Source organism: Cynocephalus volans, chromosome 8, assembly GCF_027409185.1.
Source record: "Cynocephalus volans isolate mCynVol1 chromosome 8, mCynVol1.pri, whole genome shotgun sequence".
Classification (NCBI taxonomy): domain Eukaryota; kingdom Metazoa; phylum Chordata; class Mammalia; order Dermoptera; family Cynocephalidae; genus Cynocephalus; species Cynocephalus volans.
In genome coordinates this window covers 22,771,160-22,786,836 of record NC_084467.1, presented here as the reverse complement: position 1 = coordinate 22,786,836, position 15,677 = coordinate 22,771,160, and the positions used below count along the sequence as shown (strand labels likewise).

The window sequence follows — 15,677 nt, the reverse complement described above, 5'->3', positions numbered from 1 at the left end:
ACTAACTTTTCTGAACATTAGCTTTCTCATACGTAAAATGAGAAGAATATTTACACCTTTCCTACCTATCACCTGGAATTGTTGAAAAAAATTAAACATGCTAATGCCATCTGAGAAATATATCCAAAAATTCTTCAATTAGAAATCATTTTTTTGGCACACATACATGATGTGTCCTCCTCTCAATGAGATGAATTATTTGTAACGGCTATTAGTAACTCACATACATGTTCATTCATTTTCAGTCTTAAACCATCTGTATTATATCATTTTCTTCATTTTTTTCCTCTTATGTTTTCATTCTAAATTACAGAGATGATTTGGGAATTCTTCATGTACAGATCCCTAATCCCTTATTCATAATCCCCAAATCCAGAAGTTCGAAAAAGTAAAGGTTTTTATTTATCTCTAATGCTTACTTGAAGGCAAACTCTGACCTGTAAAGAGGGTATTTACAAACTTCATTTATCCATCTTGGAATGAATCTTCATATATTTTACCAAAGAAATATGTTTGATGCTGCAGGTGTTCCTACAGACCCTGCTGGGTATATTATGAAATACACAGAATATGTACTTATTGCCCTTCTATAATTCAAAATATTCTTAATTCCAAAACACAACTGTCCTGGAATAGCTTTCTCTATCTCTATACTAGCTAGTGGCAGGGAGCAAAAAAAGCAGATCCCAAGTATCCTCTAATTATCAGGTGTAGTAGCTATTTTCAAAATGCAGTAGTATATTTTTCTTGATTACATTTTTAAAATTTGGAGAGGGAATACCTATTAATAAATACATCATAATATTTTAGACTATTTGTACTTGGATATATTTGCACTTGCACATAAATAATTCAATTCAGAAATAATTTGTTGCATACTTAAGATACAAGTATATGTGAATTATATGTTTTACCAATCAAAGCTATTATTAGTAACAATCACAATTGTTCATATATCAAGCATATCATAATTGACAACTACTGCTCTGTTTTAAAAAAGTAGTTAACAGATTTTTTATTTTAATTTGTCCTGAAGGAGCAAAAGAATAACTGGATAACTCTGATATTTTTATTTAATCCTAATTCATTACTTATTCTTTCAGAAAATAATAGAGACTTTTAAGAAATGGCATTACTTGATATATATATTTTTTTTTTTTTTTTTAATATGCTATCTCATGGGATTAAAGAAATACATTAGGTAAACTAAAGTTTATTAAGGTTTAGGCCTGGAAGAGCAGAAACGTTACATACAGTAATATTTTTAAACATTTATTTGTATATATTTGTGGAATACAGTGTGTCATTTCAATACATGCATATACTTCACAGTGATTAACTTAGGATAGACAGCACAGTTTTCTTTTCTTTTCTTTTTTTTTTTTTTATTAAAAAATGACTGGTAAGGGTATCTTAACCCTTGAGTTGATGTTGTCAGCACCATGCTCACCAAGTGAGCTAACCGGCCATCCCTATTTAGGGACCCAAATCCTTGGCCTTGGTGTTACCAGCACCACACTCTCCCAAGTGAGCCACGGGCCGGCCCCAGCATAGTTTTCTACTCATTAGTCCACCAATTTTCTGACAACTGTAATTATGGAGATAGCTGGACCTAATATCCAAAATTGAGGCTATCCTAGGAAATCTAGTCATGGAAGGTCATTTGATAAATAATAATTTTGTTAAAAAAAAATTTTGTTTTTTATTATAAAAGTAATGCATGCTCAATTCACAAGATTTTGGCAGATGCATAGAAAATCAGAGAAGAAAATAAGACTACTTATAATCCTCCCCTAACCCCACCTCCAGAAAATCACTATTAACATTTCTGTCCACAGCAGTACTCAATAGAGTGGGTCTTATCTTGGGCAATGGCACTGCTTATCCAACTCTACCTGAAACACTTTGTAAGAGTTCTGACTACTGGGTATTAAATTGCACTCACCTCCACAACACATTCATAAACTGTGTCATCCAACAAAGAAATCTTGCAGTGCATGTTTCTGTGTCTTCTGATTGATTTCTGGGAGGCTTTTAACTCTCTTTCTGCTTTTGATTCAGGACTCTCTTCTTTTACTTCTATTTTGGAGCACTCTTCAAGTCCTCCCTTAGTTTCAAAATCTGGATCTTCTCTCTGTTCTTCCTGAGCAGGCTACATATCCATAACATCACCAAGTCAGTAACACATTTCACAAAACATGCTGTATAAACTTTTACCTACAATAATACTACCAATAAAAACACTAAATGAAGAAGAAAAACAAATATAGGTGACATTAATATAAAATAATTATTTTTCTATAAAACCTATTATGATCCCCCAAAAGATTTGCAGACTTTGCTGTTCTCAAAACTTCTCAGGTATAATCCCATCAAATCAATAAATGAAGGTTTCAGGTAAACCATAGGACATCAATCTATTGCTCTTGGCATTACTTGTACATATTCTTCCTGACTATGCCATTATATATTATTATTAAAGTTTATCAAAACTTCATTGTCTCTGCCCTATGCCCCTCAATTTTAGCAAGGTAGCCTTACAAATTAAAAAATAAGATATGACTTGCCAAATACTCCAGGTTTTATAAATGGCTAAAAGAGGTGCTTGGGACCGATTTTAGAGCATTAAGCAAAAATATGCAGTAGGCTGGTGCCGGCCCATGGCTTGCTTGGGAGAGTGTGGTGCTGATAACCCAAGGCCACGGGTTCGGATCCCTATATAGGGATGGCCGGTTAGCTCACTTGGGAGAGCATGGTGCCGACAACACCAAGTCAAGGATTAAGATCCCCTTACTTGTCATCTTTAAAAAAAAAAAAAAAAATACATATATATATATATATATATATATATATATATATATATATATATATATATATATATATATATATGCAGTAGGCTAAAAACTACCTATCAGTTAACTCCTTTCTACCAGGTATCAATCATGCTAAATGCATAGAAGATTCAAAGAAGGAAGAGAGAGATTGAAATCTGCGTCTCCTGGGGGTACTCATTAAGTCATCCCAAAGTAATACAAGTAAGTGGGACAACATTTTGTCATATATTTTCTTACTTTCAACATAATAAAACTGCTGGAAGATTTTTAACTAAACCCCACTAATTCTTTTATTTCAAAGAATTTAATTATCTGGCTCCTGAATTAGATAGTGGAGGTGGTCTACAAGGTTTCTTCCCATCCTTCCAAACCCTCTCACATGTGTCCTTAGAGAGGCCTTACTGGCTATCCTATCTATCCTATCCCCACTCTACTGTTTTTCATGTCAGTACCCTGCTTGTTGCCTTCATAACACTTACTACGATAAATAATTGTTTTGTATTTACTACTTTCTTGCCTCCCCCATTAGACTATAAAATCCACAAGGGTAGGGACCATATCTGTTTTATAATAATAATAATGGCAAACATTTATATAGTAATTACAATGGGCCAGTCATGTTTCTAAAGGCATTTCTTATATGAAATCATTTAATCCTCATAACAACTCTGTGGGACGAGTACTGTAGTGGATTGGATAATGTACCCCCAAAACTTGCTGAAGCTTGAATTGTGTTCCCAAGTTTTCTGTATTAGAAACCTAGCCCCCACTGTGACTATTAAGAGGGTGGAAGATCCTATTATGGTAATTGAAAGGTAGAGCCTTAAAGAGGTGATTAGATTGTAGAACCATGCAGTAGCGAATGGATTAAAAATGGTGGTCAGGGGCATTGTTCTGAGGGCTTTAAAAAAAGAGGAGAGTCTGTCTCTTTCTCTCTCTCTCTGCTTCCACCATCTTGTAATGTGAGACCCCTGGGTCACTGTTGCCACCACCAGATGGACTTTGGACTTCCCAGCCTCAGAAACTATAAGTAATAAATGTCATTTTTCTTTATAAATCACCCAGTTTCAGGTATGTTGTTATAGCAACAGAAAAAGGACTAATACAATACTATTATTATCCCCACTTTACAGATGAGAAACAGGCCAGAGAAGATCCTTGCCTAGGATCATACAATTAATAAATCACATAACAGATCCATGATCTTAAACCTCTTCACCGTATTGTAGTTTTTATTTATCAAGGTATATCCAGCCTACGGCCTGGCACACATGGTAGGTTTTCAATAAGTATTTGTTGAATTAATAAATAAACAAACATTAAAAACTGACATATGGCTTCCAAATAATCCAAGCTACCGTGGACAAAGATTGATACAATCTTATAATGCAAACTCACTTTTAAAAAATCCTGGATTAGGGAAAAAGAAGACACAACAATCACAACAACTCCTTGAACTTGTTAAGACAAGTGAACAGATATGATGTCGATTGGGGGTGAGGGGGGAGAAGGAGGGAGGAAAAGGAGGAATTGGTAAAGGGACACGAAAATCAACTACATTGTGTATTGATAAATTAAGAAAAAAAAAATCCTGGATAGAAAAGGACCACTTAAATGAAACTCTACTACACATACAGAAATATGGTTAAGCAAATAAACATTTATCCACAAGATTCTGATCCAAAAGATTTCAATTGTAAATACTAGTTTCCAAAGGCCTAAAATAGTTTGTTCCTTTAAATAATATCTCTTTGAAATTTTATTAATATTAATTTGTTTCTTTTTCTTCACATGTAGACAAACATTTGCATACAACTCATCTTAATTCTGAATTAAGTCTTAATAAATGAGATTTTGGTTAAATCTAAAATTAACTTTGTCTATCATCTGTTTCAACTTGAGTACAAATCTTTGATCTTTAGAAAAAATAGACAAGTTCTGATTGAAATACCACCTAAAACAAGATATGGATTTTTCCCTACCTAAAGTAAAGGGGGGAAAAGCAGTTAAAAACCTCTTGAAAGGATCAGACTTCCTGAAAAATACTGTAATTTAACTCTGGGTATTTCTAAAATAAAATTAAATTAATGATATTAAACTATGTAGGGTTTCTTTGCCTTTACTGTTCATGCTTATTTACTGAGTAATAATAGCTAACATTTATCGAATGTTTATTATATGTGAGGCAATGTCTTAAGAACTTTACATGTTTATCTCTTTTAATCCTCACAATAGCTAAGTGAGGTAGATATTTTTATACCCACAGTACAGAGGAAACTGATAAAGTGAAACCTATCACTGCTCTGTGATTTGAATGCTCTAGTTTGATTCCATAGCCTCCATTCTTAACTACAACTTACACTAAATCTTGTTTTTGACCTTGTTTCACTAACAGCAAGTGCATAGTTATAACTTCATCCCAAATTTTCTGAGCACTTTGAATATACAAGTAATATTTCTAGAAATACATGTAGTATTTTTTAGAAAATTCTAATAAAACTATATAGCCCAAACCTTAGATCTATAATAGAAACATACAAGAATTAACACTTTAACAATGCAGATAATGTTTGCGTGCTTTAGAAATATGAAGACGGAGAAAATAACTCTTAATCTGTAGATAGTAAGGCTGAAAACAGATAAGATTCCTAGAAAATACTTTGAGTTACAGGACTAATATTTTCCTATGCTTTCTGGACAAATGAAAACTCATGTTTAACTACACTATGACAAAATTAAGGCCCCAGATTAATATATATTACACATGTGACAGAAAGAGCTAGACTTCCTCATTTATATCTTATATTCTATAATAATATTATCTAGTTGGCTAAGATGACCAAATTAAGGCAAGCAAGGCTCAAATCTATCACATACCTCTGGATGGCTTTACTCTATCACACAACTTTTATGAAGATTTCTGTAAAAAGACCACATTTGCTGATAACTACCCCATTCATAATCATTGCACCAAAATGAACTCTAAACCACCTCATTTCTTTTTCTCCCTCTCATTAAAAATCTTGAACTTGTTCCATTAAACTCATTTGATACTTTTCTTTCATTTTTTTCTTTGATTTATAGAGTATATCTTTTTAAAAATCAAGGTTCCACTGACTACATTAATTTATTTAGAGCAGATGCTACAAAGCTTCATGTTACTTATCACTATCAATGTCTAAGTCCATTGGCTAGTAAGAAATAAAACCAAATGTTCTTAAATAAAAAATAAAGTGTATAACCTGCCTTCATTATACCTCCCTACCACTTATTCACAGATCTTTACCTGTGTTTCTGCACTGCTTAATGAATGAAGATCCAAGGATGGGTCTGTTTTGAGTTCAGGTTCAGGAGCTGCAATTGGGGCCTTTAAAATGATCTCTTCATCAAGACTGGTTCCAAATTCAATCTCTTTCTGACCTCCTTCACCTTTTTCTTTATCTGACTCTACTTCTTTGCCTTCTTCCTCAGAGACCTGAGACTTGGGCCTTTTGAGAAATGAGGAGAACAGTCGTGACAGGCCCCTGCTGTCTGATGTCCGCTCCTTGTTCTTGGTCAAGTCTTCATGTGTAGGAGTATCTCCATTAGATGACTTCAGCTTCTGCTCACACTGATTATCTCCGTCAGCTGCTGTTTGAGAAGCCTCCTCCAGCTGAGTTTTTTGTCGGTCTGAGTTTGTGGATCCCTCACCCTCTTCCTTCTGTTGTTGGTGCTGTGAATTTTCAGCCTCAGCCACTAAACTCTTCTCTGTCGTCATGATGTTGCTATTAAAAAGAAGATGGAAAAAGGGACTCTTATTAGCAAAACACATTACTGTAGGCAAAACTCTAAACCCTAAAATATTAATATATTTAGGTATTTAATCACCAACAAGTAGAACTCCAGTCCATTAAGCATGAGACTTTCCATTAAAGTACAAAAAATCTTACCTATACATCCTGAATAAATTATTAATGCCTTGAGTCACTAAAGATATGCAATAGAGATATTAACTTAAAATAGTACCTGCTGAGGCCACCTTAGTGAAATATGTCCTATATTAAAGTCAGTGCTCAAAACTGTATATAGCAAACATGGTTTTATCCTCCCTGAAAGAAGGATCTTATTTGTGTACTGTCCTTTCAGGTTACCAATCTGAAGGTGTAGGATTTGCCGGAATTATTCTCCACAAAATTCTCTACACCCCAGCAAACAGTAAATTAAAAAGTTTCCCGAGTCTTTATTGTTCTTTTTCTTTATATTTCTTGGAATGTATAGAGTTCTCTATTAAGAACAGCAACTGTAGAATTCTGATCATTTACCAGACTTGACAACAGCAATGACAAGTATACATTTAAAATAATTGCAAAAATTATTTCCTTAGGTTTTCATGTTACAATTCCAAATTAAACTTCTTTCAGAGATATCCCATTTTAAGCTCTTTGAGACTTTTTTCCCTTTTGATTAATTTGAAAGCTCCACATTTTTTAAGAGTAGGAAGTGAAACTAGCACTATAGAGAAAAACAGAGAAACAAGGTAGAGAAGAAAAGTTTAGAAAGCAAATGTTAATTCACTTATAGGGGAGGAGGAGAAGGCAGGCTGTAGACCTCACATATTTCGAACTTGTTGGTTTCCAGCCTCTTGATCTCAAAATCCCAGTATTATTAGTCAAGCCTTGCAATAATAGCCAAAGAGCCTTTTCATGCTTAGTTTACTAAAGAATAACCAGCACACAAGGGGACTTTTAAAACACTGGGCAATGAAGTTAACTACTGATGATCTTATACTCTGATTCACTGCTATACCTGAATTTACATTATCTTCGCATCTTCTTCATACTATTTATGAAGTAATTTCATTTGGACGTTGACGATCTGAATTAACGAACTATATTTAGCTCAGTCCCTCCTGCCCTTCACAAGCGCTGTTCTCTCTATTTTGATGCTCTTCTGGCCGTTTGAAGGCTGGTCCCCTTCTCATCACTACTGTCTCAGCTGTCACCCTTTAGAGAGCCCCCCCTAACACACCTCCTAGCTAAAGTAGTGGCTCGCACTCTCCAGGATACCCTCACAGCACTGTTGCGCTTATTATCTCCAATTATCTTGTTAACTTATTTGTTTATTGGTTTACTGCCCTTCTTCTCTATCCCTCTTCCCAGTTAAAGGTAAGTTCCATGAGGACAGGGACCTTTTTTTTAATCACTGTACATCCAATGCCTAGAATAATACCTGCCATATAATAAGTATTAATAAAAGTTTTTTGAATGAATTAATTTTGCCTAAATATGTCTGGCAAATATAAACTGCAAACTCTAAATTTATTCAAGTAAATTTACTTCAAATGCATGGTATTCACTCACGCATTCAACAAATACTTTTTGGACAGAACTAAGGTTACCAGAGGCAAGGGAGGGGGAGGGGGGTAAAAGGAATTGGTAAAGGGACATGAAAAACAATTACACTGTATAATGTTGAACTTTAAAATAAAGCATTTGTAAAAAAAAAAAAAAAAAAACAAATTCACCTCCCAATATTCTGTAGTTGAGTATTTTCCTGTTTTAGTGTTTGACTTCCTAGTTCTGCACTGGAAATAAACTTTTTAAATTAAAAAAAAAGAAAACCTTTTCGAGCACCTAGCACAGGTCCTACGGTAGGTGCTAGGAACACAACAGTAATCAAAACAAAGTCTGCATCATCACAGAGTTTACATTCTTGGTTCAACTTCAGCCAGTATAAATGAAAGAAAGACTCAAGAGAAATTTTATCTAAAATATGAGCTAAACCTAGAATAAGTATGTATAAATGGAACAAAGCAGTGAAAAGGAAAAGAAGCTAATGCGTATTGGGCACTGTTTCTGTGCCAGGCCCCATGTCAGGGCTGTTACCTACATTATCTCAAGTAAGCCTTTCAACAACCCTGCAAGGAAAGAAAAATCAGCTAATCTTAGAATTGAGGAAAGTAGTAAAAAGTAGAAAGTAACTTGCCCAGGATCACATCATTACTAGGTAAATTCAGTACCACTATAAATGGTACTGAAACAAATACAGGTGTATTAATAAAAAGAAAAAGACTTATATGGGCTCTGATATACTACTGATCTACTCAAATTATTTTTGAGTACAAATTACTTCTGATACACTACTGATCTACTCAAATTATTTTATTTTAAGCATTAAAAATATTTTAAGCAATAAAAATATTTAGAAGTATATTTTCTAGTCTCATTTACTAAGCCATTGAAATTACTCTGAGCTAATAAAATATGTAATTCAGTCTTTCTAAAAACTACATAAAACATTTACCAACCAATATACATTCTTAATTTGTTACCCCTAAGTGAGAAAGCTTGTACTTAAATTACGGAAATAAAAGTGTCTTCAGTTCCTCTATACTAGAAGTAGGCAATTAACTTCCAAAATTCTTTAATCTATAAAGTAATCAAACTTGACACAGAAACAAAATCTGGATACTAAACCACAAGTTATTCTAAAGGAATATTAATTTGATTTGAGAGCACCACTTTACTTCATACTTCCTTTGCAAAAGAATAAACAAGAAATGCTGAGGATGTAGCACTATTTTCCATGGATTTCAGATATGGCTTCAACATTCACCTTACTGAAAAGGAACAGAAACCACTTCTACATTAAAATTTCCTACACAACAGACTTTACACCAAGATCTCTCATAAAGACATTAAAAAATTCATAAACCTTTTGTGAAAGTTTTAGCAGATATAAAAATCACTTTAAACCCCACTTCTAACAGTCTTTTACTTGTATCTTTCAATAAATAAAGAATATTTATGCTTGTGTTTTATCATTTTTTTCTTACAATTTTAAAAATAGAAAATATCTTCTAAGGATATTCCCATAGTAGCTGAATGCGTGTAAGTACTCTTCAGTTGTTAAATGTGCACAAACACACACACACTCGTACATGGTAAAAATCCATACGTTATATGTGTGCTTGCTAAAATTTAATGTGTATCAAATCACCTAGCAATCTTGTTAAAATATAGATTTTGATTTCACAGCTCTGGAATGGGGCCTGAGATTCTGCTTTTCTAACAAGATGTTGCCAGTGCTGCTGGCCCACTGACCATACTTTAAGTAGCAAGGCATAGAAAACCACTATTACAATTACTTTGGAAGCATATCTGAAAATGCCTAAGAAACAAAGATGACAAAAAGCTGCTTTTAGAAGGTGGAGTATGAACACTAGGAAATACTTGACACAATAAAGGCTCAAGAAATGCTTGCTGAATTAACAAAGCAAAGAACGCCACATATTATTAATGTGGAAGCTGAGCCATTAATTTTTTTAGAACTCTTTTTAGTGCTTAATCAGACCTTGCAATTTTTAACCATAGAGCTATGACAATTCCAAGTTTCCCATGCAGCTGTGACACTTGACCAGACTCAGTGTTCTGGGTATCTCCATCAACATGATCTCTTCGTCATATTTAGGAAGGAACGATTATGACATATGAAGAATTAGAAAATAACATCAGTGCAGAATCAATACATCTTGCTACATAATTGGACATATGTAAAAAACAAGCTAAACATACGTAAAGAACATATGAGAACACAATAAAAGGAACAGATACATAAGCAGAAAGGCAAAAGAATTCTCTCAGAATATACTGAAACCAACTTCAAGTAATATCACTTATTCAATGCTGGAAAACAATCAGGAATTCAAATAATACAGTATTCAGCAGAGATGCTACAACTCAGTCTATACAAGAAAAGTTAGATAAAAATGAATAATTAAGAATAATCTGCATGCATGCTCTTTCTAGCCATGCACCATGGGAAGCAATGCTATCAGTAAGACCCACAAAAGAAAAAAGGAAAGAGAATATCAAATTAAACTGATAAACCAGGATAGTATCTTCAGTTGGCTCCGAAGTTGATTTGAATTAAACAAATAAAAGATAATTAATAAAAAGAAAAAATCCTATGGACTATTTACTAAAAGCTCAGATAAACTTGTCCTGACAAATCGGTTATACATGCAGCCAAGTTCTTCACATTACAAACGATAGGATAGTAACCAGAGGAAAAAGATACAAAGACAAAAACAGGATAAATGCTCTACAAACAAGCCCTTCCTGTGTAAATGATACTATTTTCATTCTGGATACAATATCCAAAAGGAGATATCTTTTTACTTAATGTCCAAAAAGAAGTCTTTTGATTAAAAAAAAGAAGAAGAAAAAGAAAAAGAAAACTCAGCACAGCAATGAAGATAAAGTGATGAGTTCTCATTCCATCTCAATCCTAATCATCCAAACCCTAGGAATTATACTCCATCTGGTATCAAAGTTACTCTTGTTTTAATAGTGTTGCATCTGCTACCTTCAGGCAAATCAGATCTTTAAAAACCCCATACTGAGCAGAGTGAAAGGGCCATATGACAACTTTCATCTTTTTTTTAAAAAAATCTCTTTCTAACATTAGTACAGTCAGTTCTCCATTAAGGCTTGTTGGGTGGAAAACTTTGTGGAAGCACTACAATTTGGCAGCATTAAGAAAATTTCCCTTATGATCACCATTTAGGGTTTAATAATTTAATTACTGGAATTACTCTTCAAATTAGCTCACTGAACATCTATCAGTGTTTACTGGGAGCTAACCACGTATAAGGTTTTGGCTCAGCTCTCTGAGAGGAACCAAAAAATAAAAATAAAAAATACACGATTCTTAAGGAGATAAGACATATACACAAATAGTTAAAACACAAGGCAGTAACCTGGTGCTTAATCAGACAAAGCCTTATGAGTGGAACCAACTAAGGATTACAGAACGATAAAGTAAGAACATTCAACTGCAGTGATCTGCACAGGCCACATGGAAAAGGCGGTTTTTATGTTATGCTTTGAAGGATGAGTATAGATGTCAATAGAAAGAGACTTGAGGTGCAATGGGCAAGTGGAATTCCAGGCAAGGGAACTGGCAGTAGTAGAATATTGTAGGTCCACAGGAGCTAGCAAGAATTCCAGATTGGTTGGAATGGGGTTACAACAGGGAAGCAGGAGAGAGTAAGATTAGAATAGAGATACCAGTTAAAATTAGATTCTAATTGAAACAATAATAATAGCAGCTACCATTTATTGAGTACCTACTAAATTCCAATATTATTCTACATGTTTTACTATGTTATCTTACAACCATTCTATAAGGTAGATGTTCTCACTCCTCAGATAAATAAACAGGCTCTTGCAGGTTAAAATTCCTGCCTCAAATCATAGAGCTAAGTCATGTTTTAATGAAACTGTACTACAGGGTGGTGATTCTATTGTGAATTCTCAGGTTAGCATCTGACTCTGTAAAACATGGTACTTCAGATGCTTCTACCCCAGAAATGCTTCTCTGTTAAAGAAACCCCTATCTGTTGAGAAATTACAGACAGGCTATTCAATCTGGCCAAGACCATCTCCATTCCCACAAATTTCAAGTACCCCACCCAGGTACATATTGCTCTTTCCACTGAGTATATGTGAAGATGGAATGGGGAGACAGAGACAGGCAAAGAACACAAATTATGAAAGAACTTGAATGTCATGCTAAATAGTGTGGACTCTATCCTAAAGGCCGCTTTGGAGAGCCACTGAAGATTTTTATTTATTTTTTTACTTAATGTTTAGATAGAAAGTTATTTTCTCAACATAGAAAGAGGGAAAACATCACAAATTGAATTTAAAGTCAATTGATCAGGAACAAATTTAACACTCAAAGATTAACATCCTTAATGCAAAAAGAACTCTTAAAAATGAATTAGAAAAATCTAAGCAGAACTTTGGTGAAGAACATGAGCAGATAAGTCACACACCCCAAAGAAAAACATGTGGCTAATAAGTACATTCTAAGATGTTGATGCAGGGGAGGGAGGGAGGCCGGGCTTGAGGCCCACACCCCGGGCTCAGGACCCTCGGGTGGCTGGTTGGCTCCGTTCCTTCAAAGGTTTTTAAACAGGGAAGTGGATAAAGAAGGAGGTGGCAGAGGCTAGAGGCAGAGAGAAACTCAACAAATGACCGGGTAAATTCAGGCTATCAGTAAATATTCACAAAGGGAATCCCTAGGGAAGCTGAACCAATATTGGGCAAAGAAACTTGAAAGGCATTGCAACCAAGGCTTAAGAACTACTGTGCCCTTTGTTTCTCTAGCTTATTCTCATCAGTATACTTCTCACTTCACTAACCCAGGCAGTATAATATGCCTCCCTTGGCCCAGTCGATAAATGGCTTAATAAAAAACATATAGCAAAAGAACCAAAATATAAAAGAGAAGAGGAGAAGATGGATAACCCACGGGCATCTTAGTAAAATATGTCCAATATTAAACTCATTATTCTCTCTTTTTCCTGTCCCAGGTAAATGGCTCAGTCATACCATTCAATATTTCAAATGAGAAACCTAAGCACTATCTTTACCTTAGTCTTCTCCATTTCCCTTCCAATTTCAAATCCATCGTTCAGTACTGTAGAGTCTACCTCCAAAATATATTTTAGAATCAGTCCACTTTTCACCTTCTCTACTGCTATCATGTTTGTGCAAGGCTCCTTCACTTCTTACTTAAACTATAGGTCCTTGGATGATCCGACTATTGCCTACCTCACCAACTTCACCAATCTCCAGCCTTGGAGGTTACCCAATTTTTTTTTTTTTTTTTTTTTTTTAAAGATGACCGGTAAGGGGATCTTAACCCTTGATTTGGTGTTGTCAGCACCACACTCTCCCAAGTGAGCTAACCGGCCATCCCTATATGGGGTCCGAACCCGTGGCCTTGGTGTTATCAGCACTGCACTCTCCCAAGTGAGCCACGGGCCGGCCCCGGAGGTTACCCAATTTGACAATAGTTCACAAGAAAAGGATCTTAAGTTCTTGATTGAACATATCCCAAGAGAAATAGAATTCTAAAACACCTAACAATCTTTAGCTGCATTTCTAGATTTATAATGACCAGAGCACTCATCTGATTCTTCAACATATATTTTCTGAGAATGTTGCAATGCTCCAGGCACTATGGTAAGTAGTGGGGCTACACTAGTGAAAAAAACAAACATAGTCCTTGACCTCCTAGACCCCACTCTCCATCCAGAAGATCATGGAAAGTAACAATCCTTCTGTTCTCAGTATTTATATTGCATATTAAATCTTACATTCAGTTCTGGGCAGTTTATTTTAAAGAATCTGTCAAAGAAGTGATAGAAGATTATGGAATTGAAACCACGTCATAGAGTAAATAATTAAAAGATATTGGGATGCTTAGCCTAGAAAAAAAGAATCCAAAGCAGGGACACGTTTGTTGTCCTTACAAATTTCAAGACCAGCTAAATTTTATGTGATTACTAAGGGCAAAATTCATTAGTCCATGGAAGTTACAATTTTCATCTAAATAACATAAAAAGAAGAAATTCCTAATAATTAGATATATCTAATAATTCAATGGGCTGCTTGGGAATAGTGAGCTGCTTATCACCAAAAATATTCACCCAGAAGCTGAATGCCCATCTGTCATGGATGCCAGAGAAGGAACTTTTTCATTAAGTGGGTTCTTCACATTAACTGAACTCTAAGGTCTGTCCAATGCTAAGATTTTACAAATAGAAAGGAATGTAAGAAAGAAAACTAAAGGGACTCTAGAATAGTGATACAAATGGGTTATTTTTTAAAGGCTATATTGTAAAGCCAGAGCTACCATTTGAATTAGAAGAATAAGGGGGAAAAACAAAAATAAAGGATAAAAGGCCCTTTTACTTCTCTAATCAGACAATAGAATCCAGGGGCATTCTTACAGACGGGGGAAAAAAATATCCAAGTACTGAAGTTTCAAAAACATTCTAGAAAATAGCTTTTTTTTTTACCAATAAAATCAATCCCCCAAAACCACAGGAAATTTTCTTTCCTTTATAACTCAAATGAAGTACACTAATCCGTACTTCTAGAAAAACAGGATAACCATCAATGTGGTTTTCAGATGAAAATGGTAACTTAGGGGGCTGCCCCGTGGCTCACTCGGGAGAGTGCGGTGCTGGTAACACCAAGGCCACGGGTTCGGATCCCATATAAGGATGGCTGGTTCGCTCACTGGCTGAGCGTGGTACTGACAAAATGGTAACTTAAAATATTCAAATGAATTTCTTCATAGTTCTCCCTCTATCCTCTTGAAATTATTTGGACCTTAAACTACTCTTTATGAAGACTTTTAAAGAATACTTGCCATACTGAGTGAAATCAGGAATGTCACTTGGCATGAATATGCTGTTTTCAACAACTTAGTTTTTAAATCAAGTCACTTCTATGGTGACTAATACCATTGAATCAACTCATCCCAAAGGTATTTTTAAATAAACAAATGCTTACTCATCTTCTTTTAAAAAGACCAAAAATTTCTTTACTTCTTTGTAGAATTCAAGCTTGTACATACTTAGAAGATGACTAGTTATATTCTAAAAGTACACCACCTGGGTGGGCCCTCCCAGAAGAATACACTACCCAATGATTACTAGGCATCACTGAGAAAGATATGAGACCAAAAAAAATCATTTTCTATAGAACTGAGTTTCACTCCCTTTAAATATCAAAGTGCGTTATTCTAGCCATTTTGGATGAAAATCTTTATAAAATAGATTACATGCTTCCTTGTTTCATTTTTAAAATCTATAGCACATAATTAAAACTTTATTGATTTAGTCATCATTACAAATCTCAATTACTGTGCAGTGCTAATATCCTCAAGGTCTACTGAAGTCTGTAGGAATGATTAGCTCTACCAAAAGGATACCTGACTGCTGTACTTTTTTATTTTTTGTATCTGCCTTTAATAGTTTTCCTGTTTGCTCATTCGCAGAGT

The 15,677-nt window shown here is 34.6% G+C and overlaps 1 protein-coding gene across 8 annotated transcripts in view; it reads right to left on the bottom strand.

Annotated features, from left to right (window-relative positions):
- Positions 1 to 15,677, bottom strand: part of EPB41 (erythrocyte membrane protein band 4.1) — a 158,052-nt gene that overhangs the window by 96,875 nt on the left and 45,500 nt on the right. For all 8 annotated transcript variants that reach the window (XM_063104551.1, XM_063104543.1, XM_063104545.1 and 5 more), the window contains exons 2-3: positions 6,121 to 6,598; positions 1,946 to 2,152 (exon numbers count right to left, since the gene is read on the bottom strand). In XM_063104551.1, the coding sequence (XP_062960621.1) occupies positions 1,946 to 2,152; positions 6,121 to 6,591 (678 nt within the window). In that variant the 5' untranslated portion in view covers positions 6,592 to 6,598. The remainder of the gene's footprint in view (positions 1 to 1,945; positions 2,153 to 6,120; positions 6,599 to 15,677) is intronic.